Source organism: Onychomys torridus, chromosome 10 (genome assembly GCF_903995425.1).
Source record: "Onychomys torridus chromosome 10, mOncTor1.1, whole genome shotgun sequence".
In the NCBI taxonomy this organism is placed as follows: Eukaryota; Metazoa; Chordata; class Mammalia; order Rodentia; family Cricetidae; genus Onychomys; species Onychomys torridus.
Genome location: NC_050452.1, coordinates 71,022,212 through 71,048,549, shown reverse-complemented (window position 1 = coordinate 71,048,549; position 26,338 = coordinate 71,022,212). Strand labels below are relative to the sequence as shown.

General features: G+C 37.2%; 1 protein-coding gene across 1 annotated transcript in view; it reads left to right on the top strand.

Annotated features, from left to right (window-relative positions):
- Positions 1 to 23,594, top strand: part of Ccdc18 (coiled-coil domain containing 18) — a 118,485-nt gene extending 94,891 nt beyond the window's left edge. Inside the window, exons 26-30 of the mRNA XM_036200377.1 lie at positions 3,933 to 4,136; positions 7,055 to 7,192; positions 13,071 to 13,271; positions 20,675 to 21,142; positions 23,504 to 23,594. Of these exons, the coding sequence (XP_036056270.1) occupies positions 3,933 to 4,136; positions 7,055 to 7,192; positions 13,071 to 13,271; positions 20,675 to 21,142; positions 23,504 to 23,518 (1,026 nt within the window). The 3' untranslated portion in view covers positions 23,519 to 23,594. The remainder of the gene's footprint in view (positions 1 to 3,932; positions 4,137 to 7,054; positions 7,193 to 13,070; positions 13,272 to 20,674; positions 21,143 to 23,503) is intronic.
- Positions 23,595 to 26,338: the final 2,744 nt, after the last annotated feature.

The following is a 26,338-nucleotide window of genomic DNA, read 5'->3' as shown; positions in this document are numbered from 1 at the left end:
TTAATAAAATCAAACCAGGAGCCAGGTATTGGGGTGAATGCTGAATGATCAGAGAAGCAGAACAAGCCATAGCTACCTCACCTGGACAGTTCCCCAGCTGATCCTATTTCCTCAGACTGGAAGCCTCTGTGTCCTCATCCGGATGAATCTCAGCTGAACTGTGCTGCTCAAAGCCTAAATGCTTAACCAGCCAAATGCTTCTAGTTTCTGGTCCTCACGCCTTATATACCTTTGTGTTTTCTACCATCACTTCCTGGGATTAAAGGCATGTGTCACCATGTTTGACTGGATCCTTGAACAGATGCATTTCTGCCTCTGGAATGCTAGTATTAAAGGCGTGTGCTTCCCTATTTTCTATGTTTAATATTATGACTGTTCTGTCTCTGACCCCCGATAAATTTATTAGGGTGCACAAAATTTCAGGGAACACAATATCACCACATAATTTTTTAATTTTTTATTTGGTAAAAACATCCATTCCAATATAATATCTTCTCTCTGCATTAATATTCCTGTAGGAGAATGCCTAGAGGGCAAAATAACCAAATGCAATCCAGCTTTGGATCAATTCGATCCATGTGTCCTTCATGTACTTTCTTTTCTACCAAGGCCAATTCTTTCTCAGCTTCAGGTGATAATTCTCTTGGACTGTTTAAGTCCTTGTCACCCTCTAAGGTTTTGAACAAATTATTCAGTTCATCATTTTTTACTCCTACAATAGTTCGTAGCTGTGAAATGTCTCCGAGTAATCTTTGAAAGTCATTAAGAGTCTGTAGTTGATCTCTCCTAATTTGCACCTTTTGGGGTCTAATTTTTTGTAGACATATTTTATATCCTAAATAATCAATTGAATCTGCTCCGTGTATCTTTTCAGGAGCAATTTGTAATACCCAGCAAGGCAAAATTTTCTTTACTTCTTCAAACATTCTTTCTAATGTATCTGCATTTGAGTCAGCTAGTAAAATATCATCCATATAATGATAAATTATAGATTTAGGAATTTTTTTATGCATTACTTCCATTGGCTGTTGTACAAAATATTGGCACAGGGTTGGACTATTCAACATTCCCTGTGGGAGCACCCTCCATTGATATCTTTAACCTGTTGAGAATTATTGCAAGTAGGCACGCACCATGAAGGCAAATTTTTCTCTGTCTTTTTCTTGTAAGGGTATTGAAAAGAAACAGTCTTTTAAATCAATAACTATAAGAGGCCATCTTTTTGGTAACAAAGTAGGCCAAGGAATTCCAGATTGTAGAGAGCCCATTGGCCGAATTACTTTGTTAATTGCTCTAAGGTATATTACCATACATTTACTGGATTTCTTTTTAATAACAAATACAGGAGAATTCCAAGGACTGGTTGATTCTTCAATATGCTGAGCATTTAACTGTTCTTCTAACAGCTCTTCTAAAGCCTGGAGTTTCTCTGTTGTTAAAGGCCATTGATGACACTAGTGGAATTCAGGTGTTTCTGGTACCTGGACTGCTCTCACCAAATGTGAGGTCAAACTGTTAACCTTGTATACATCCTAGTTCACAAATGAGTCAGATACGCTAAGCCTATAGGCTGAAGATGATGCCCCAACACTGCGGAGAAACCTCAGGTGACTGTCCAGGCAGCTGGCTGTTTCTGTCAACTCACTTTTTTTTTTTTTGAAGCTGCTTGCATGCACTTCCTGTTTTTATTTTTATTAGGTAATATTTTTTCCTTCTTGGGTCTCTGAGGGAGTTGATTCATTGGTTATAGTTGAAGATTGGATTGTTATAGTTATAGTTTTCCTTGTTAAGAACTTCAGAAAAGAAACTCACCAGAGGTGTAAGTGTGTAAATTTGAAAGACTTTATAAGATAGTTCTGTTAGTAATATAAGTTAGGATAGAGAGTGAACTAGGTACATTTTGGACTTACCAAACAAAATTGGATAGATAATGGAATTATTTTCTCTGAATTTGTCAAATGCAAATGGACTAGACGTTGTTTAGGTATTTATTGCTTGTATATACGGTATATAGTTATTGTACTCTTTTTTTTTTTTTTTTTTTTTTTTTTTTTCGAGACAGGGTTTCTCTGTAGCTTTGGAGCCTGTCCTGGACTAGCTCTGTAGACCAGGCTGGCCTGGAACTCACAGAGATTCACCTGCCTCTGCCTCCCGAGTGCTGGGATTACAGGCGTGCACCACCACCGCCCAGCATCCTTTTTTTCTTTTTATTAAAGTAGAAAAGGGGGGCTGGAGAGATGGCTCAGAGGTTAAGAGCACCGACTGTTCTTCCAGCAGTCCTGAGTTCAATTCCCAGCAACCACATGGTGGCTCACAACCATCTGTAATGAGGTCTGGCTCCCTCTTCTGTATACATAATAAATAAATAAATCTAAAAAAAAATAGAAAAGGGGATATGATATTTTATTTGTACTGAAATGTTATTTTAGTTGTATGTTAATAAAGTTGCCTGAGGGTCATAGCTTATAGCAAGCCATAGCAAGAGCTGGGCAGTGGTGGCGCACACCTTTAATCTAGACCACATGACAGACAGATCTCTGTGTGTTCAAGGATACAGCCAGCATGGAGACACACGCCTTTAATCTCAATACCAACCATAGAAGACCTGGAGGTCTGTACAGACAGGCAGTGATGAGGAGGTCATGTGGTTGGGTTTACAACCAATGAGAAGGCAGAATAGAAAGTCAGTAAACAGACAGATACACAGAAAGTAGGTCCCTTGCTGAGGGGAAGGACAGCAGTGAAGGGTAAGAAGGAGGTTTTAAGTCTCAACTCTCAGCTACTGCTCTGACCTCTTGGGCTTTTAACTCTGCCTTTGGCTCTGTGTTTCTTATTTAATAAGACTGTTACATCTACAGACTAGTTTTGAACTCCCTGTGTAGTAGAAGATGACTTTAAACTCTCTTCTGATCTACTCCTCTTCCCACAAGTCCTGGGATTACATTGTGTGCTACCATACTTGGTTTTACATGGTGCTGAGGTGAGAAGCCAGAGTTTTGGGAGTGTTGGTCAAGCTCTACTAAATGAACTACAAACTCCTCTCCTCTCACCTTCTTTGTGAGACAGGGACTCACTGTATAGCCCAATTAGTTTAGATAATCAAATATTATGGTTTTTTTATTTGTGTTTCTGGTCTTAGTATTTGATACTGTTTTGTAAATGGTATATGCATTATGATAAAAGGTTATATAACTCATGTGATTAAAGTCATACAGAATATTTCAGTTAGAGTGGTGGCATATATCTCTAATCTCAACACTGTGGAGGTTCAAGAAGAAGGATCTCAAATTGAAGGTTAGCTGAGACTACTCAGTGTCTTTCTAGGAAACCTGGGCAAGGTTGCAAGACCCCCAATTAAGATAGATAAGTTAATAAAGTTCTTGCTGTCAAAGTACATGCCTGTTATTCTAGCCACTCAGAATGGTGAGACAAGACCAGAAGTCTGAGACCAGTCTGAGATCTGAGAAGCCTTCTTTCAAATGCAGTTTTTAAATGTAGCTGGAGGCCAGCCATGGTGGCGCACACCTTTAATCCTAGAACTCTGGAGGAAGAGCTTGGTCTACAGAGTGAGTTCTAGGACAGCCAGGGATGTTACTTAAAGAAACTCTGTCTTGAAAAACATGAATAAATAAAATTTAAAAATAAAAAGGGACTGAGGATGTGTTGGTGGCAGAGCACTTGGTTATTAGCATGTTGAGGCTCTGGGTTTAATCCCTAGAGTGAAAAAAGTTCCCAGTGTATTATATTTTGGTCATTTTATTATCATTAATGTTTTAAAAAATATTTTAGTAGGAGATGCTAATTTTATTGTATGTTTTATAAAGATATAATTGTAGGGAAATTCTCTTAATAAAACAAGGAACCAAATTGTACCTATATACTTTATAACTATATATTTCATTTGAAACACACAAATATCTTATGCTTTTCAGGTTATAAAAGAACAGGAAGAGTACATTGCTACCCAGTACAAGGAGGTCATTGATTTGGGGCAAGAATTAAGGCTAACACAGGAGCAAATGCAGAACTCTCATTCTGAACTGGTGGAGGCTCGTCGCCAAGAAGTCCAAGCACAGAGAGAAATAGAAAGACTCTCTAGTGAACTGGAGGATATAAAGCAACTCTCTAAAGAAAAGGTACCCTATTCTAAATAACTTTATATTACCGAAGAATTTTTAATTTTAACTCTTTTTTTTTTTTTTTTTTGGTTTTTTGGTTTTTTGAGACAGGGTGTCTCTGTGTAGCTTTGCGCCTTTCCTGGAACTCACTTTGTAGACTGGAACTCACAGAGAGTTCCAAGTTCCTCCCAAGTGCTGGGATTAAAGGCGTGCCCCACCACCGCCCAGCTTAACTCCTTTTTTAAAGAAGGCAGATAGTAATGCTCATCACTAAACCACCAATGTTTAACCTTTTTTTAAAATTTTGTACTGTGTTCCACTACATAGTGAATGTATTTAATGTTACCAAATTGTCTACTTAAAAAAATGTTTAAAATGGTAGAACCAGGTGTGGTAGTCCACATTTTTGAGGCTAGCATAAGCTAAATTGTGGGATACTATCTAAAAAGTAGTTACTTTTATGTTATGTACATATTACCACAGTTTTTTAAAGAAAAAGTTTAACTTATTATACTTAGGTTTTAAATTCTTTGTAATATAATATTTTATAATAGAAACCCTTCATAAATGAACTCTGGCTATAGTAGTTCTCAATAAGTTGAGTTATTTAGCACTTTTAGATTTTTAAATGTTTCACTCATCTTCTAAGTAAAAACTGTCATATTTGTTTGTTTGTTTATGCGTTTGCCAGAAGATGGCACCAGATCTCATTACAGATGGTTGTGAGCCACCATGTGGTTGCTGGGAATTGAACTCAGGTCCCAAGGAAGAACAGCTCGTGCTCTTAACCTCTGTGCCAGCTCTCCAGCCCCAAAATTTTTAAGTGTTACAAAAACCTCAGTTCAGATGCTCTGTGATGGTAAAGTATATTAAAAATCAAGATTACTAGCAAAAATTTTATTTCTTTAAAAGTTAGCAACTTATTTAAAGAGTATTTAGATTGATAGACTTGGTTTAATAATTAGACCTTGAGTAACATGTTTATTTTTATTCTGGAAATTCTTGTAAGTTTTCTGCTTTCTCTTAATGCTTAGTAATTCATCATAGGAATATATTTAAAACATTTTTACCTTTAGTTTTTGTTAGGCTTAGTTATATTTTTATTCACATTTCTGGATTATTAGAGCAACTAAGAATATATAGGAAAACTTATTGGTGATTATATATATATATATATATATATATATATATCTGAGGGTTTATATAAAAATGGGAAGGTATCTGTCTACTTTTATCTCATTTCTATTCTTTGTTGGTAATTTCTGAGTTTAATATAATTTGTTTTACTTGATAAGCTAAACTCACTTCTCAAAATAAGTTTAAATGGGAGATTACTTAAATTGAAAGTTTTATAATATTATAATTTAATCCTAAACTAAATATAGATTCATATTTATCTTTTGGTTTGGGTCAAACATTGATTCTTTTTATGAATAATCTAATTTGAATTTTATTTAGTCTGTTTACATAAGCCATAGTCATATTCCATTCCAGTTTCTTTCAAGTAGTGGGAGACTTAAAATTATAGAATATCTGGTTTTGTTCTTGTTGTTGGGGGAATATGTGTGTTACTTCCAAATAATTTGTAACAGTTTTGACTGATTCTCATTGGGTGGCAGATGTTTGCAACTCTTGTTGAGTTGTTTCAAACTTTTAACTTAGTTCTTACTTTAAAATATTTCCATACATATTTCATCAATGTTTCCCCTTATCCATGATGGATGCACATTTCAAAGACCCTTAGTAGATGTATGAAACTACAGATATTACTGAACCCTATATACACATTCTGTACTCCTGGAGATAGGCACTTCTGGGCCATTACTAAATCAAATGAGAGTTCCTGGAACACAGGTATTATGATAACATGATAACCAATAAACAAGCAGGTAGAAAGCAGTGTAGTTACGCTGGACAAACAGATGATTCATGGTCATCAGGCTGTTTAGAACAGTTCACAGTTTTCAACCTATAAATTGTTTATTTCTGTAATTTCATATTTATTATCTTTGGACTGTTTTTGACTTCAGGTTACTGGAACTGCAGAGAGTAAAACAACAAAAACCAAACCTCTTTCCCTCAAGGGGAGACTGCTACATATAATAAAATTGTGTTACTAAAATCACAAACACACCTTGCACTAATTAACACAAGTAGGCTTGGATAAAAAATGCATATCAGGGCTGGAGAGATGGCTCAGCGGTTCAGAGTACTGGCTGCTTGGTTGTTCTTCAGAGGACCCAGCTTCAATTCTTAGCATCTACATGGTGGATAACAACTGTCTGTCTTAACAACTATCTGTAGTTCCAGTTCCAGGGGCTACAACACTCACTTCTGTCCTCCATGGGTACCAGGCACACAAGTTGTGCACATACAGGCCAAAACACCCCTAGAGATTTAAAAAAGAATACAGATTATTCTTGTAAAAAGCAAATAATCCATATGGTGAGAAAAAATGCACAGGAACATCTGAGAGCAGGCTGTTAGCTGCCAAATGGAGATAATTATTTGCCGAAGTTAGCATTTTATGGGTCTTTGTCTCACAGAAAGCATTGGCTAGAGAACTCATGTAGCAAATAATATACTAATGCCTTCTTTTGGTCTTCTCTGAAATGTCTATATTTTAAAGTGTGTCATATAAGTTAGCTTGGTGGGCTGGAGAGATGGCTCAGAGAGGTGGCTTTTCCAGAGGTCCTGAGTTCAATTCCTAGCAACCACATGGTGGCTCACAGTCATCTGTAAGTGAGATCTGATGCCCTCTTCTGGCATAAAGTACATAGAGCACTCATACATAAAATAAATCTTTTTCTTAAAAAAGCTAGTTTGGCACATGTATTTACATAAAGACTAGCTTTTTTTCCACTAAGGCACTGATTTTATTTAGTTACAATAAATCAGCTAACTATATAACTTTTGTTCAACATGTCATTTTTAAGGAAGCTCATGGAAATCGTTTGGCTGAAGAACTCGGGGCTTCTCAAGTACGTGAAGCTCATTTAGAAGCAAGAATGCAAGCAGAAATAAAGAAATTATCCTCAGAAGTACAGTCTCTCAAAGAAGCTTATCATATGGAGGTAAAGAAAAATATAATTTGTGTCAGTAGCCCCTACTAAAATGAATTGACCTACTTGGATGAAAGTATGAGTCTAGTTCTTAAAGTGTTCATTGTAAATTAATATGTTGTAATCTTCATTTTAAGCTACATACATACCTTACACTTACTATCACTTAAGAAGCTATTGTGCTCTAGATTGAAGAGGTCTAGTTCTTGAGGCAGACATCCTAAATCTAAGTCCTGTTTGATAACTGTATGATCATGGATAACCTCTCCTTACTTAACCTCTCCACGATGTGTATAATGAAGAGCTATCTCATAGGACTGTCATAAGGAATAAATTAATTACTATATGTGAAGTTTTTATTAGACTTATTATTGACTGTAGAACTTGTGGAAAAGAAACTGGAAATAATTATAGACATAAATCATTTTATGTGATGTGAAAATACTCCGAAGTACTTTGTAATTTCTAACCTCTGGTGTGACAGTGAGTTAGAGAAGCAGTACTAGAATCGTTTTATCAATATGTTCTGAACCTTTATAAAAATGAACAGTATTATTAATTAAAGTCTTTGTTATCTTTTTAAAACATTTGAAAATATTACCCAAAATCTTTCATTTCTTAAAATTTTTGAGTTTGGTCCTAAGAAAGCACTTTTGTAAAACAAAGACTACAAATGCATTTGTATTAAACTTTTCTTTTTTCCTTGAAACAGTGTCTCATTATGTAGTGCTGGCTGTCCTGGAACTCACTGTGTAGAACAGGCTGGCCTTGAACTGACAGATTTGCCTGCCTCTGCCTCCTGGGTGCTAGAATTATAGATGTGTGCCACCATACCCAGCTTTTGTGAGGCTTTGGTGTAGAGACAGGGGCACTTGTAACTTCTGTCTTATTTAAGTACATTTAGATTCAAATCTCTTTAAAAATTTAGTGCCTGAAAAATGAAACACAGTTTCAAGCTGTTTAAGAACACACTTCTCATACTATTTAGTCCATTTCAGGTATTTGCCATTTACTGCTCAGATGCTCTAATCTGTTGTCTGTAGTTATCCACTTTAAGCCATTAATTTTATAAATTACCTAAAGTTAATTATAAGCAGATAATTCATAAAAATTGTTTAAAAAAATAGTTCCATGGGCTGGAGCTATGACTCAGCTAGAAATGCTTCTCTTGATCCAGGTTCATTTCCCAGCACTCAAATAGCAGCTCACCAATGTCTATAACTCTAGTTCCAAGGTGATATGACACCATCTTCTGACCTCCACAGGCACCAGGCATACATGTAGCAAAATACTCATAAACATAAAATTAAAAAATAAAATGAAATTCAGGGTTGGAGATATGACTCAGCAATTGAGAACCTAATTGCTCTTCAAAGGACCTTTGATTCTCAGCACCTGTATCAGTGGTTCGCACCCACCTGTAACTCCAGTGCCTGCAGATCTGATGCCTCTGGCTTTTGCAAGCATTTGCTCACCTGTTTACCTAGACACACACACACACACACACACACACACTCACACGAGTTAAAAATAAAATAAATACCTTTAAAGGAGGTTTTAGTGTTTTCTAGTATGTGGGGATAATATTTTTAAGTATGACATATATATAATTTGTATAAAATATTTTTTCTATTTGATTGTTAACAAAGATTTAGTTTTAAGGTGTATGTGTTGTTTCTATATAAAATGAGAGGGCCGAACCAGGCACACTTGTACATGCCCATAGTCCCAGCATTTGAGAGAAACAAGTCCAAGGTCACCCTTGGCTGACAGCAAGGGCTTGAGGTCAGTTTGGGCTACGTGAGATCATATCTCAAGAAATCCTAGTAAATTAGTAAATATATATAAAATGAGAAGATATGCTATTATTGACTTATTTATGTTTCATCCTGGCTGCAGTTTCTACTCCCTCTCTTTCTCCCAGTCCCATCCCTCACCTCTCTATTCCCACCTCCACCACCCCCCATCCACTCCTTCCTTTCAGGAAAGGGTAGATATACTGTTGCAGCAATAGTTTTAAAAGGAATTGCCAGTTTTTATTTTTAATTTTATGTGTATGAGTCTTTTGCCTGAAAGTATTTCTGTGTACTATGGGTGTGAAGTCCCTGAGGGGCCAGAAGAGGATGTTGGATGCCCTGAAACTGGTGCTGGAAATGAACCCTAGTCCTCTGGAAGAGCCAGTGCTCTTAACTACTGAGGCATCTCACCAGCTAGGAATTACTAATTGTAACAATGGTTTTTTTTTTTTCTTTCTTTAAAAAAATGTTTGGCCAACCCAAAATTTAGGTTTCTGATTAATCAGAAAAATCATTTAATAATTGCAAAATTATTGTGGAGTGAGAATGATTTTTGTTATTTTATATTAAGTACTTGTTACAGAAAAATTTAAACATTAAAATGGATGGAATAATAGAAATAGAATAAATCTCCATATATGGTACTCATTTATCAACTGTGACAAATCACTTACTGTTTCATTTAAAGGGAGTACTTTAGGGTATGAAAAAGAATGTTGGTAGTAATCATACTATGGCACTAGATATAAAACTCAGATAATTTTAGGCATTTTTGGAAGTATGGTCAATATATCTCTACCCTCACTCACTTTCCTACCATCCCCCAATCATACACTATTTTGATAACTAAATCCATGTGTCAATAGTTTATCAATTGAACTATTATTTCTTTTTTTAAATTTTTTAAATTTTGAGACAGAGTTTCTCTGTGGAACAGTCCTGGCTGTCCTGGAACTCACTTTGTAGACCAGGCTGGCCTCAAATTCGCAGAGATTCAACTGCCTCTGCCTCCCACGTGCTGAGATTAAAGACATGTGCCACCAACCGCCTGGTTTATTAATTTCTTCTAATTGAAGGGCTATTTGAAAAAAAGTTCTAATAAACTGCAGTGGTATTTTCACATCACAAAATTGAGAACACTTTTTTTTTGTTAAGTGTTAAATACTCTTTATGTAATATTATACATAAACCACCCTAAAATGCTTTCAGTCCATAGGGAATTCCAATTGGCATTTTCAAGAGCAGACAGTTGCTTCCTGATGTTTAAGCATATTGCCTGCAATGGGCCAGTGAAGACAGTGAGTCTTCTGCTTGGTTCTGAGACAGTAAAGAGATGTTTCCCAGTGTTTAAATATATATAACCAGTTATATAAACTTAAGTATAATATAAATTAAGTATAGGCTTTGAGGTGACATCCCCCATCTTTGGATAAAAGCGAAGATTAATAAAGTCCAATCCTATCTTGAGAAAGGGAAAGCAGTGATCATTAAGTATAATAAGGTAAAAAAGATGAATTATTAGATACTGATTTATTTAGTAATTTACTTAAATCACTGCTTATATTACCTATTTGCCAAGCATGATACTTGTTTCCTGGAACATAATAACCTGGTGAAATAGCTGGAACAATGAGTCATTGTCCTTAACAACCTGCTGACTGCCATATATGTTTCTGTAAACTCGGACCTGCTTGTCCACCCCACCTTCTGGTGTTACATATAAAATGAGATGCCAACCCAGAGCACGGCACTTGAGGAGCCATCCTGGCCTTGTCCACCAGTGTCATCTCTTCTCTTCCACTCTCACTGGAGTCCGAGTGCTTATTCCAGAAACAATAGCATTGATGGAGCAGAAGCTGTTTTGTGTTTTGAAAGATCATATCCACTTTACTACAAGCCAATTTAACTTAATCAGGACTGTCCAAAAAATTTACAGTTGTTTGATTTTTACCAATAAAGAGTCAGGAGCCAGATGCTGGGGTGAGAGCCTGCTAGCTCAGTGAGGCAGAGAAAGCACCCAGCTGACCTTCCTCCTCCACTGTTGTTCCAGAAAAAACCCCCTTAAACTAAATGTCCCTCCCTTCCCTGTGCGCCTCTCTATCTGTCCTCTTGACTCCTCCTTACTCTTTGTTTTTTTCTTAATAATCCTATGTTCACTTTCTGTCACCTGGCTGCTTGCTCCTCTCTTGACCTATGGTTGACTTTATTTCATCTTGTTTACAGTATTCAAACAGAAAGCTCTTGGATTAAAGATGTGTGCTAGGGCTGAGCCACACCACAACAAGAAAAAGGTTTTTCCAGTACATAATGCTATCTTGGGGTTCACAGTGTGACCAAATATCCTGTAACAAAAATATTCTGTTAGCTATTCATGATTTAATTCTGTATGAATTAAATAAGCTACACATTAAAAGCATGAGAAATTTGTTTTGTAATATATAGGGCAGTGGCAATTACTCATTAGTAGCCTTTTAAGACAAACTGTTAGGTCTGCCCTTTCACCCTTTCTTAGTGAGAGTTACTATGCCTATGATGTAACAAGATGAACAAAAGCAAGATGGAGAGAAAAGAGTTTATTTGGTTTGCACTTCCACATCATTGTTCATCATCAAAGGAAGTCAGGACAGGAACTCGAACAGTGCAGGAGCCTGGGGGCAGGAGCTGATGCAGAGGCCATGGAGGGATATAGCTTTCTGACTTGTGCCTCAGAGCTTATCCCTACCCAGGGGTGGCCCCACCCACAATGGGCTGGGCCCTCCCACATCAACTGCTAATTAAAATACTCTACAAGCCCAGTAGTGGTGATGCACGCCTTTAATTCCAACACTCTGGAGGCAGAGGCAGGCAGATCTGTGAGTTCGAGGCCAGCCTGGGCTACACAGAAAAACTCTGTCTCTAAAAACCAAAAAGAAGGGTTGGGGATTTAGCTGAGTGGTAGAGCGCTTGCCTAGCAAGCACAAAGCCTTGGGTTCAGTCCTCAGCTCAAAAAAAAAAAAGAAAAAAGAAAAAAAAGAAAAAAAAGAAAACCAAAAGAAAATACAGGGTTTTCTATAGCCCAATCATATGGAGGCATTTTCTTAATTGAGGCTCCCTCTTCTCCAGTGAGTCTAGCTTGTGTCAAGTTGTCATAAAACTAGCCAGCATACTCTTCTTGATTCTGGAGAAAATCACTTTTGTTCCACAGATAAAGTTTTTGGGTTTTTCCAAATACTCCTTCAGTATCCTTTCCTCAGGCAATTCCTTGTTAGTACTAGATGGTCTGACCCATCTTCTTCCCAAGCAGTTCATGGAGATTTGGTCCAGTCCTATTCGTGCCTTTCTTTTCCACAGTGTAGCCCTGGACACATCTCTGAATAAAAATCTTCTTGCTGTTCTCAACCTTTTAATTCGCTCCCTGCTGGTCAACACCAATATTATGACCTGAAGCCACAGATGTCCCACTCTCTCTTGAGTATTTTCTTTCCCCTCCCTCCCTCCTCCCCTCCCTCCTCCCCTCCCTCCCTCCCTCCCTCCCTTCCTTCCTTCCTTTCTCCCTCCCTCCCTCCCTCCCTTCCTTCCTTCCTCCCTCCCTTTCTCCCTCCCTCCCTCCCTTTCTCCCTCCCTCCTTCCCTTCCTACCCTCCCCTCCTCCCTCCCTCATTCCCTTCTTTCCTTGATTTGTGTTGGTTTGGTTTTAGTTGTTTGTTTTTTGAGACAGAGTCTCTCAATAAGCCCTGGATTTCCTGAAACTCACTATGTAGTTCAGGCTGTCCTGGAACTCAAAAGAAATCCAGCTGCCTCTGCCTCTGCCTCTGCCTCTGGAGTGCTAGGATTAAAGACATGTGCCACCACACCCAACTATGAGAGTATTTTTCTTTATATCAAATGTCCAGTAATTATTCAGATTTCTCCAGTTGTCTAAAAATATTTCTTTATAGTTTATTTATATAAATAAGAATCCAAATATGGTATATGGTTAAGTGAATGTAGACTATGTTCTTTTCTTTTTTTCCTTGAATATTGTATTTAGTGTGAAATCAGATGTTTATAGCTTTAAATTTGATCTTTTAAAACAACTCCACTCTGCTTTCTTTTCACAATGTTGGGACTGTAAAGATGATCTCACATCAAGAAAATCATACAAAGTGGAAAATTTCTGCTGACTCTCAAAAGACTTCTGTTCAACAACTAAATGAACAACTAGAGAAAGCAAAACTTGAATTAGAAGAAGCTCAGGATACTGTAAGCAATTTGCATCAACAAGTTCAAGACAGAAATGAAGTCATTGAAGCTGCAAATGAAGCATTACTTATTAAAGTAAGTAAACATAAAAGTAATGAAATATATTTGTGAAAAATAAATGATTTATTTTTCTTGTTCCCATTTATAGAGATCTTCATGATCAATTATTGACTTGAAACAAAGTACATCTTGTTTAGAAGACAAATACATGATGTTATTAATACAATATACATGATATTACCACAAAATAATTACATGTTTAAATATAAATGCTTCCATTTATAACATTTACGATAGTGGTTTTTATAGCTGATGTGAATTTTAAAAAAAGTTGAAACATTTTTCAAAATCAGTTCAGTAAAGTTCCTTTGAAAATTATAAGTAAAAATAAAAGAATATATTCAGAACTTTTAAAAAAACTGGGTTTAACTATAGATGCTTTAAAGATAGCTTAGGCTGTTCATCTGTTTTGATTATGGCAATTTGTGTGGAGTTTGAAATTAACATTATGGATGCTTAAATATTCATTGAAGCCCTTTACAAAAGAATAGTGTAGTAGCAAAATAGAAGTTATTGAAAAAGAAATAAAATCAACTAATACCATATGTGTGTGTGTGTGTGTGTGTGTGTGTGTATGTGTGTGTGTGTGTATTTCTAGTTTTGTACTTAGCAGAGTAACTCATCCTTCTTTTATAATACAGTTTATATTTATAGTACATATGATAGACATAATCTAAAATTATATTTAGGACCTAGCAATACAGCTTAGTGGCAGAGTCTCTGCTTACCATGTAGGATGCTCTAGATTCAGTCCTCTGCATTAATAGAATGTTTAGGCTAAACACTGTGTATGCGTATGTTTGTTAAGAATGAACACACTGGCCAGACAGTGGTGGTGCATGCCTTTAATTCCAGCAATCAGGAGGCAGGCAGGTGAATCTCTTGAGTTCAAGGCCAGCCTACTATACAGATCAAGTTCCAGGACAGCCCAGGCTACACAGAGAAACCCTGTCTTGAAAAACAAACAGACAGACAAAGAAAAGGAATGAGCATAGTATTAGTGATTTATTAAGATGATATTCCTATTGCTGCAGGTTGCAGCTCAGTGATAGAACACTTGACTGGCATGTATGAGGTCCTAGGTTGAACTCCTCCCTGGTCAAGGCACTTTTTTTTCTTAAGTGTTCTGGGAGTTTATAAAATTTATTAAAAAAATTACAGATCTTCATTGCAAAAAAAAAAAAAAATCTTCAAAAATTAAAATATTGGGGCTGAAGAGATGGCTCAGCAATTAAGATCACTGGCTTCTCTTCCAGAGTTCCTGAATTCAATTCCCAGAAACCACATGGTGGCTCATAACCATCTGTAATGAGATCTGGTGCCCTCTTCTGGTGTTCAGGCATACGTGCATATATATGGCATAAAGGCAGAAAACGGTATATATAATTAATAAATAAATCTTTTTTAAATCAAAATATTCTACATTGTATCCCTAGTTACAGAAATTATTTTCCTTTTTCACTAGAGATTGTCCATGAGAACAGTACAATTTGATTGCTTGTGTCAATAATTCACATTTTAAGTTTGGCTATATATGAAATTGCCAAAATATTGATTAAATGGTAGGATTTCTTTAAAAAATATGTATTTATGTCTACAGAGTGTTTTCCAGGACAGCCAGGGCTGCACAGAGAAACACTGTCTCAAAAAACAAACAAAAATTATTTTTATCTTTTGTGTATGAGTGTTTTGCCTGCATATCTGTATGTGCACCATGTGCATGTAGTACTCACAGAAGCCTGAAGATGGAAACAGATTCCCTGGAACTAGAGTTATGAATTGTTAGCCTTCATGTGGGTACTACAAACCAAACCCAGTTCTTCTGTAAGAACAGCAAGTGGTTCTTAACTGCTGAACCATCTTTCCAGCCATCTAAATAGTAGCAGTTCTTAAATAAGCCATGGATAAAGAAATCTTTGTTGTTTTTTTTGTTTGTTTGTTTGTTTGTTTGTTTTTTTCCAGCTCTGGCTATTACAAACAATGCTGATATGAACATAGCTGAGCAAATGCTCTTGTGGTATGATTGAGCATTCCTTGGGTATATGCCCAAGAGTGCTACAGCTGGGTCTTGGGGGAGGTGGATTCCCAATTTTCTAAGGAAGCACCATATTGATTTCCAAAGTGGCTGTACAAGCTTGCATTCCCACCAGCAGTGGAGGAGAGTTCCCCTTGCTCGACATCCTCTCCAGCATAAACTGTCTTCTGTGTTTTTGATCTTAGCCATTCTGACAGGTATCTCAGAGTCCTTTTGATTTGCATTTCCTGGATAATTAGGGATGTTGAGCAATTCCTTAAATGTCTTTCAGCCATTTGAACTTCCTCTGTTGAGAATTCTCTGTTTAGTTCTATAGCCCATTTCTTAATTGGACTGTTGGGCATTTTGATGTCTAATTTCTTGAGTTCTTTATATATTCTGGATATCAGCCCTCTGTCAGATGTGGGGTTGGTGAAGACCTTTCCCATTCTGTAGGCTGTCGCTTTGTCTTGTTGACCGCGTCCTTAGGAGGCTACCTAGAAAATGGGACCCTAGGAAAGACACAGGGATCGCCCAGTGACAGAGAAATGGATGAGATCTACATGAACAACCTGGACAATGGTGGGAGTAATGAAGGGCAAGGTTCGAGGGAAAGAAAGCTTAGGGGAGCAGAAGATCCCAGCTGGATCAAGAACAGAAAGGGAGAACAAGGAATAACAGACCATGGTAAATGAAGACCACATGAGAACAGGAATAGGCACAGTGCTGGAGAGGTCCCCAGAAATCCACAATGATACATCTTCTGTAGACTGCTGGCAATGGTCGAGAGAAAGCCTGATCTGACCTAGTCTGGTGATCAGATGGCCAAACACCCTAACAGTCGTGCTGGAACTCTCATCCAATAACTGATGGAAGTGGATACAGAGATTCTCAGCCAGGCCCCAGGTGGAGCTCCAGGAATCCTATTGTCGAAAAAGAGGAGGGACTATAAGAGTGTGAATTGTTGAGACCAAGATTGGAAAAAGCACAGGGACAAATAGCCAAATGAATGGAAGCACATGAATTATGAATCAAAGGCTGTGGAGCCCCCAGCTGGATCAGGCCCTCTGGATAAGTGAGACAGTTGAATAGCTTGAACTGTTTGGGAGGCACCCAGGCAGTGGGACCCAGACCTGTCCTTAGTGCATGAGCTGGCTATTTGGAACCTTGGGCTTTCACAGGGACACTCCCCTCATCCTGGAAGGAGGGGACTGGACCTGCCTGTACTGAATCTACCAGGTTTAAATGAATCCCCAGGGGAGTCTTGGCCCTGAAGGATATGTGAATGGAGGGAAGGGGCTGGAGGGAAGGTGGGGGCGGGGGCAGGAGGGGGAAGGACAGGGGAACCCATGTCTGATGTGTAAAATTAAAACACAAATATCATAAATTAAAAAAAGGAAAAAAAAGAAATTTCTTTCGTGTTGACACACCTCTCAAAGTCAACCTTAGCTAGCTCTGATGTCTTAACTAATGAGAACAAAAAGGCTAATAATCTAAGAGCTTAGAAGATGTGACATAGTAATTAGAAGTAGGTGTAAGTAGTTCTGGGAATGCAGCACAGTCAGTGGAGTGTTTGTCTAGCATGTGCAGAGCCCTGATTTTGATCCCAAGCACTGCATAAAACCAGATGAACTAGTATATACCTGTAATCCCAGAACTTTGAAGGTGGAGACATAAGTCTTAGGAATTTAAGGTGGCTACATAGTGAGTTTAAAGCTAACATCTCAAAGACTAAAATCAAACAAAAGCAAAAATCCCAATAGCTGCAGAGTAGAAAGCAGTTCCATTGAGAACATCAGGCAGTGACACAGAACAAAATTAGAAGTGAAGGAAATGACTCACTTTGAGGCAACTTGATTTTTCCAGCCCAATTGTTATAGTGCCTGAATTAGTATTCTAGTATTTGAGGGCAATTGGAGCAAGTACAAAGCTAAGATAATTTTCTTAGAGCCCTAAAGGTATATTATAGCACACCGTAATGTTTACACTGTGATATTTGATCCTAAGAAAAAGTTTAATTATGCTTAATGTTATTCCACATAGTGCATTTCATTGTGAACAATTATCCTTATCAGTTATTCAAAGAGAAGAGGAAAATACATGTAAATAAGAGACTACTTTAGTTATATTATTTCTCTTACGAAAATGAAATTACAACCAGGTATAATGGTGCATGTCTATAATCTCATCATAGTAAGGGCTGAGGAGGAGAGTCAAACCAAAGTTTGAGGCCAGATTGGGTTAGGTACCATAACACACACACACTGTCTCTCTGTCTCTCTCAAAAAATATATATATATCTTTAAATTTTTAGGTCTGTGGGCTTTTAGTATTTATCTTAGTTTCTTTTCTAAATCTAGTTTAGGAAAGCTTTCTTGTAATATGAACATAAACACATTCACTGTGGTAGATTGAATGAGGATGGCCCCCTTAGGTTCATGTTTAAATTCTTGGTCCCCAGTTTATGGAACTGTTTGGGAAGGATTAGAGAGTGTGGCCTTGGTGGAGGTGTATCACTGGTGGTGGCTTTAAGGTTTCAAAATCCCAGGCCATTCCGAGTTAGATTTTTCTCTCTGCCTGCTACTTCCTGATCAGGATGTACCCTTTTCAGTAGTATGTCTATCTGCTGCCATGCTCTCCACCATAATTGTCATAGACTTACCCTCTGAAACTGTAAGCTCCAATTAAATGCTTTCTTCTATAAATTGCCTTGGTCATGGGATTTTGCCACAGCAGAAGAAAGGTAAATAAAGCAGAAGATGATGCCAGAGAGTGTGCTATTGCTGTGACAAGTCTATGCTGTTTTTAATTTTTGTTTTTGAGGAATGTTGAAGACTTTGGGACTTTAAACTAGAAAAGTGGTTGAACATTGTAAGCAGAGTTTAATGGACCACACTAGTATGAAATTGGAAGAAGTAGTGCTGACAGCAGTGTGGACTGTGGAGGTCCAGCTTAAGAAATTTCAAAGGAAAACAATATTAGCAATTGGGCTAGTGTCTTAGTTAGGATTTCTATTGCTGTGAAGATACAGTACAACCATAGCAACTCTTATAAAGGAAAACATTTCGTTGGGGTTAGCTTACTGTTCATAGGTTTAGTCCATTATCATAATGGCATCATGCAGGCAGACATGGTACTGGAGAAAAGAACTGAGAATTCTACATCTTGATATGCAGGCAGCAGAAGCAACTGTGTGCCACACTTGGCATAGCTTGAGAATAGGTGACCTCAAAGCCCGCCCCCATAGTCACACATTTCCTCCAACAAAGCCACATCTAATAGTGCCATTCCTCATGAGTGATGGTTATGATAAACGGCGCTGGTGGTGGCGCTGGTTGTGGCGCTGGTTACCAGCAGAAAAGTCATGGGCCATGGTAAAACCCAGCAGTACTTTTTAGAGCTTTATTAGGAAGGAAAGGGGGTTAGAAAGAGGGAAGCCAGGCCTGGGGGGAGTGAACAAAGCAGAGCAGAGAGAGAGGGTGGGGGTCCAAGTCTGACGCAGACTGCATGACCACGTAGTCGCCAGTGCCTGCTGATGACGCAAGACCCTGAGCTGCGCATGTATAGGATCCTAAAAATAAGAGCCATTTTTTTTCAAACCACCGTAGCTAGAGACCATTCTTGTGATATTTTGGCAAAGGATGTGGCTCCTTTTTACTCTTGTTTTATAAAATCTACCTGAAGCTAAATTGAAGAGTTTGGAACTAATTTTGTTGACAGAGATTTCAAGATAGTCAAATGTTGACTCTGTCATGTGGCTATTAGTGACCACTCTTAGGCAGATCTACAATGACAAGAACAAGTGGGGCAATAAATAAAATGTAGTTTGAGAAGAAGAGCAGGAAATTTAATGTTGGAACCAAAGTTTGTTCTGAAAGTATCATGAAATGAAATAAAGGGAGTGGTGCCCTGAAGTGAGACCCCCACCCAGCTAACCCTGCAACTTATGAAAAGGGCTAAGGAATTATCTGTTTCTAAAAAGTAATGACAAATCAAAGCTTATGCAAATATAATTCAAGGAGGGGGCCAGGTTACATCCTAAGCAAGCAGTCAAACTTGACAGCTTCAGCCACATGGTTCTGTCTTTAGAGTCATGAAGAATACAGGAATAAAGGGGTTAAGGAAAGCCTCTATGTTTAAGAAAATCTCAGAAGCTAGGCATGTGGCAGGGGAGTCCTTGCATGTAGGCTGGGAAAGGCCATTGCTTAAAGCTTTGAAAGTGAACCTGGATTGTGTTGGAGACCAAGATGTTGGAGATAATAGAGCAGTAGGATAATTGCCAGGGAGAGCTGTTGACAGAGAGTTGAACCAGCCCACGAAAGGGAATCATGTTTCATTCAGCAAAGTTGGAAGAGTAGAACCATCTAAGCCTTTTGACAGGATTTGCAGTTTGGTCCAATACTTCCTCACTGTGCCCTCATTCCGTCCTTTTGGAATGGTATGTATATTCTTGTCATTGTATGTTAGAAGTATAATTTGCTTTTTTGATTTTATAGGAAATGCAGTTAAGAGATTGCTTTAGTTTCAGAAGAGACTTTCAACTTTGAAAGAATGTTGAGATTGTGAAAGACTGTGAGGACTTTGAAGTTGGACTTTCGCATTATGATAAGGCCACAAGCCTTTGGGGGCCAGGAAGTGAATATAGTGGTTTGAATGAGAATAGATGCCATATGTTTGAATACTTGATCCCTAGTTGGTGGAACTATTTGGGAAGGATTCGGATATGTGGCCATTTTGGAGGAAATATGTCAGTGGAGTTGGGCTCTGAGGTTTCAAAAGTCCTCACCATTCCCTGTTTGCTCTCTTTCTTTGTCTCATGCTTGTGGATGAGATGTAAGCTCTCAACTACTGCTTCAGTACCATGCCTACCTGCCTGCTGTCAGACTCCCCACCATGATGGTGATGGACTCCTCCTTTGAGATTGAAGCTCCCACTGAACGCTTTCTTATATACATGGCCTTGGTCACGATGCTCTGTCACGGCAGTAGAAAAGTGACTAAGACAATGATCAATATGAATTTATTTCCCATTAGAAATTCTACAAGTAATCCTAAAAGTAGTTAGATGTTTTTTAAAGGTCATCTCTATGCTTTCACAGATATACTTATAAGTGTAACATTGAACTCTTTCATGTTAAAATAGTCTCTATGGAAACTCTAGTTTTCATGAAATTCATTAGAATATTGGAAGCAATTTTCAAATGAAAATACATAATCTCAAAATGCAGCTATCTTTAGTAGTAGAAGGTTTGAAAAACACTTGAAAATTCTCAAGAACTTTTATTTTAAAAGTTTCCGTACCGAGACAAAGACTGACAAAATGACTTCTCAACGTCTATGATTTTACAAGTCGTTTATTAAACAGAAATATATTGAGCTTGTACTATGTACCAATTTTTCTACAGGAATCAGAATTAACCAGATTGCAAGCCAAAATTTCTGGACAAGAAAAGACAGAAGATCTCAAGTTTCTACCAGCTTCCTTTACAACTCTAACAGAAATTATGCCTGATATTCAAGATCCCAAGTTTGCCAAACATTCTCAGATATCATTTTTCAAATGCCGAAAACTACGTCGCTCTGTTAGTGCCACTGACCTTAGTGTCAAGAGTCATACCAATGAAGACCTCTCTGAAGAACTGCTACAAGACTTAAAGAAAATGCAATCAGAACAGCCTTTGGCATTAGAAGGTGGTCATAAAGACCTACCTTTCAAGCATTCAGATTCATTTAAACCTCTCCCATATAACCTGGAAGATGATAGTTCTGAGAGTAATGACTTTAGTACTCTTAGTGGAATGCTGAGATATATAAACAAAGAAGTGAGACTGTTAAAAAAGTCTTCTCTGAAAACAGCTACTGGTTTAACTCAGGTATGTATTTCACACATTACCACATAAAGCAGTCATTCCTAAAGTATTTTGCTTAAAGTGTTCAAGAAATTGAAGATTCTAGGATGGAAAATGTAATTCAGTTGGTAGGGTATCTACCTAGTGTTCCTGAAGTCCTGGGTTCACTTTCCAGCACTGCATACACTGGGAATATGTACGTACCTTTATAGGATTATTATATAGTGTTATATAATAATATTATATATTATTATTATAGGATTATTCCTAGCACCTGGGAGATACTAGGATCAGTTTAAGGTTGTCCTAGGTTATTGAGTAAGATCCAGGCCATCCTGAGCTGCATGAGATATTGTCTCAAAACAAACAAACTAAAAACAAACAACAAACCAACCAACCAAAAACAACTTGGGAGGCAGAAGCAAGGTGTATCTCTGAGTTCTAGGCCAGCCAGGACTATTTAGTGAGACCCCAATCTGAGGGAGAGAGAGAAAGAGGAGAGAGAAATTGAGATTGAAGATTCAATACAGTTAACTGAAAAATAAGCCCTTTATGAAATAGAAAAAAAAAAAAGTCTGTAATAGTCTGCAAGAGGAGATGATAGAGAAGTAGAGGAGCTGGTGTTATGTAAAAGACAAGGGGACACAGTGGGAAGGAGACAGGTTGTGTGGACAGAAACAAGGGGCAGAAGTCTGTGGAGGGAGAACAATTTCTTTATTGATTGTCTCTTCGTGAAATAACAAAGTGATTATCTAAGTTAGGGTGAGGTGATGGAAGTTTCTTGTTTGTTTTTATTTTTGGGGTTTTTGTTTTTTACTATCTTACTAGCCATCCCTAGCTGGCTGTGATTAATTAGAGGTGTGTACCACCACCAACCAGCATAGAACCTATTTTATACAGGATAAATTTGACCCCAAAATGACAAATTTGTAATCATAACAGTATTTACTATATGCAAAGAACTATTCTAAATTTTTTATATAAACTCAATCCCTGAAACAACCCTATGATACATACTATTCTATTAATAATAATAACTAATAGTGCCTAGTATTTCTTCTATTGTAGTGATATGATTACCCCCATTATATCAGTGAAAAATCTGAGTCCCTACTCTTAACCACTGTGCTCCATTGCAAATGTTGAGATTGTTCACAGACTTCATGTTAAGAACCCCTGTTCTGGGTACCCAAGTTTGTTTCACAGCACCTATGTCAGGTAGCTCCCAACTTCTGCACCTCCAACTTCAGGGAATCTGATGCCTTCTGCCTCTGCAGGTACTGTACTCACATGCAGTAACCCACGTACAGACACATACATACACAGGTCTTATAACTAAAGCAACAACAACAAAACAAAAAATTCTCCTATTCGGGCTGGGCATGGTTACACAATCTTATAATCCCATTAGTTAACCAGCCCGAAGCAAGAACACAAAATGGAAGCTAGCTTGAGCTACTCTGCCAGCAAAAATACAAATTTAAAACAAACAAAAACAAAAGAAAAAACAAGCTTTCCATTCTAATTTTGCTTTGGACTAGAGTAAAGCAAATTTATTAATAGCTCTATTAGGAACTTATAAAATATTACTTATATCCATCCTATTTCCAAAAAGGGCAGTAAATAGTTCACAAAATGTGATTATGAGAAATGACAAAATCAGCCTAAAGAAAAACAAAGATAGGAAAAAAGATGGAGCAAGAGAATAAGGAAATATCTAGGAACATGATAGTATTTTCCATTTCAAGGTATGATTAAGGTATGATAAGATTTGACCTATTTCCTTGAAAACTCTCTTAAGTCTTCCTCTGTCTGTCTTGGTTTCTATGCTGTATTGCTTTACCTGCAAACATTTCTCTCTTTTTCCTTCTTTTTGCCATATTCATATAACCAGTTTGCTCACCTTGACTGTGTATGTTAGTCTAAACCATAATGAGATGTTGATGTCTGTATATTACTTGAAGATTTATCTTTATCTGTGTGTATGTCTTCATATGTGCCTTCAGAGTCTAGAAGAAAGCATAGGATCCCTGTAAGTGGGGTTCCAGGCACTTGTGACATGGGTTCTGGGATCAAACCTGGGTCTTCTAAAATAGCAAGGGCTCCTATCAACGGCTGCGCCATCTCTCCAGCCTCCGCATCTCATTTTTGTGTCGCCTAGTTAAAGTGTAAAACCTGATTTAGCCATATGCTCCTATATTAGCATTACCAGAATTACTTGCTTTTTTAAAACCATGTGTTATATTATTGACATTTTCTGATTTTTTTCAATTGATTAACATTTCCCACTTAATCTTTAAATAATGTGCTTGAATGTTATGGTAGATTTTAATGCTATATCAATATGATTTAAATTTCATAATATTAATCTATTTTGCATTCTAGGGAGGAAAATTGTAATTAAAAGAAGATGTCTATGTCATGAAAAATGGAATTGTTGGTACTGTGCTGTTTATTATATGTAGTGCATTTTTCATAGAAGCTGTTATTTTATTGTTTTTGAATAAATTTTATTTTAATATTTTAAAGAAACCTTTCTAAAATATAATTATATTTTTAGTGAAAATTAATTAATTAATTAATTGATTGATTTTTTTGGTGGAAATTGCTGGTTTCCTTGTCTTGCCTTTTACATAAAGATAATGGCTAAAATACCTAATAAGTAAATTTAGCATTTGTATTTTTAGACATGCTACCGTATTATCTGCTATCTTGTAATATTTACTTTTTAAATTAGGAATATGAATTTATAAGTCATTTTGTGGTAAGTTTTTAAGATTTGTTGGGTGTTCGATGTTTATCAGAAACAACATTTAATCATCGAAAACAGACCTATGAAGCAGATATGTTCCTATTTCTGTTTTTAAACGGAATTATTTAACATGGTAGAATTTTATGTTCTCAAGAAAGTTGCCAGGTGGTGGTGGCACACGCCTTTAATCCCAGCAATCGGGAGGCAGAGCCAGGTGGATCTCTGTGATTTCAAGGCCAGCCTGGGCTACCAAGTGAGTTCCAGGAAAGGTGCAAAGCTACACAGGGAAACCCTGTCTCAAAAAAACCAAAAAAAAGTAAAAAGAAAAGAAAAAGAAAGAAAGAAAGTTAATCATTGCAAGTATTTAGAGTTAGTTTTGTGTTAGTGACTCCATTTATACATTGTTAGCACTAAGAATTAAACATTGAAGTCCTTAATATATTATTAGTCACCCTGTGGGTGCTGGGAGTCCAGATTCTCTGGAAGAGGAGCTAATGCTTTTAATCATGGAGAAATCTCTCCACCCTGTCCATTAGTTAGAAAGTCTAGAACCATAAAGTATATTTGAAAATTTACAATACCCAGTATGAGCATTACAGAAGTGATAATAATTGGCAATGACAGGAAGATTAGTTCTCCTAAAGACAGTTGAATAGCAAATGTCGATTCTGTAGAAAAAAAATGATAGGATAAATATGAAAAGAAGATACAGGATGTGGAGAGCATTAAGGTTAAGAAGAGAAGGGAGTAGAAAAGTATTTATACTTATAGCTGAAAATACCTCAAATTTAATGAAAATAAATTAGAACTTGTAGACCTAAATTCAGTAAAGCCTAAGTAGAAAAAATACACACACACAATCCCACTTAGTCATATAGTAGTGAAATTCTGAAAACCAAAAATATAACGAATATCTTAAAAGCAGATTTCAAAAGTCTTATGTAGGAAGATAGCAATCCAAAAGAAGGCTGATTTCTAACTATTAATTATAAACAATTTGATTGTCCCCCCCCCCCACTGACAGAGTCTTATGTTTTATTATGTACCCCTGGCTGACCTGGGACTTCGCATGTAGACCAGATTGGACTTGAACTCACAGAAATTCACTTGCCATTCCTATGGAGTGCTAGGATTAAAGGCATGTTCCACTATGCCCAGCAATTTGACATATTTTAAATATTAAAAACACTAATATGCTGACAGTAAATGGAATTTTTATTTTAAAATATCATATCAAACAGCAGATATAAGAAAACTTCAGTGCTATATTAATATCAGACAAAGTGGGCATCAAAATGAAGATATACTCTTAAATGTATATACCTCAAATGCCAGACTTCAAACTAACAGAATTAAAAGAAAGAAAAAGGAGGGAGAGAAGGAAGGAGTCCACACTCATAGTAGGAAGTCTATCTTCTGCCTTTTAGTAATTGAAAGAATGAAAGAACAAAAATGTGAGTAAATATTATAGCAAATTTGAACAGTAACTTGACTTAACATTTAAAGAACTCTTACTCTAACTGGAGAATGTACACTTGAGTACAACAGCAAATTCTGAGAAGTCAGGTGTTGAACTGCAATTTGAATCATAATTTTAAATTTTAAAATTTGGAATCATCTTACAATGATTTATGTTGAGACAAGGACTCGAACTACTGCCTAGGCTGCTCTGGAACTCACTCTACAAACCACCAGGCTGGCCTTGAACTTATGACAGTCCTTCTGCCTCAGCCCCAAGTAGTAAGATTACAAACATACGCCACTATGCTTGGCGATTTGACTTTCTTCTGAGATTTATGTGTAGAAGTGTTTGCTTGAATGTATGTCTGCACCACATGTATGCATGTGGTGGAGGCCAGAATCAGATAGATTCCCTGGGACTAGAGTTAACAGATGATTGATTGTGAGCTGCCATGTGGGTACTGGGGAATTGAACCCAGGCTCTCTGGAAGAGCAGCCACTCAACTATTTCTCAGCCACTTAATTGGTTCTCTCCTTTTCTTCTCTCCCTCTCTGCCTCCTTCCTTCCTTCCTTCCTTCCTTCCTTCCTTCCTTCCTTCCTTCCATCCATCCATTCATCCATCCTTCCTTTATGATACAGGGAACCAAACTCAAAACCTCATACATTCTAAGCAAGTACCTTGTAATAATGGATTACAAGGTACTGAACTCATTCAGTGTTGAATGCCTTTAACAAATAATGATGGCACTGGGGCGGGGGGGGGGGCGGCATCAGTATTCACATCATATTATATTTAAAAACTAGGTCAAGGGCTGGGGAGGTGGCTCAGAAGTATGAGGACTTAATTATAAATCCCCAGCACTTAATATAAACTGGACATGTTACACAAATGTTGTACTCCGAGCATATCTATAGGGAGGTAGTTGGCATAAACGAGAGAATTCTTGGAAGTTCATAGATTAGCTAGCTTAATATATGTAGCATAAAACCAACAGAGACCCTGTCT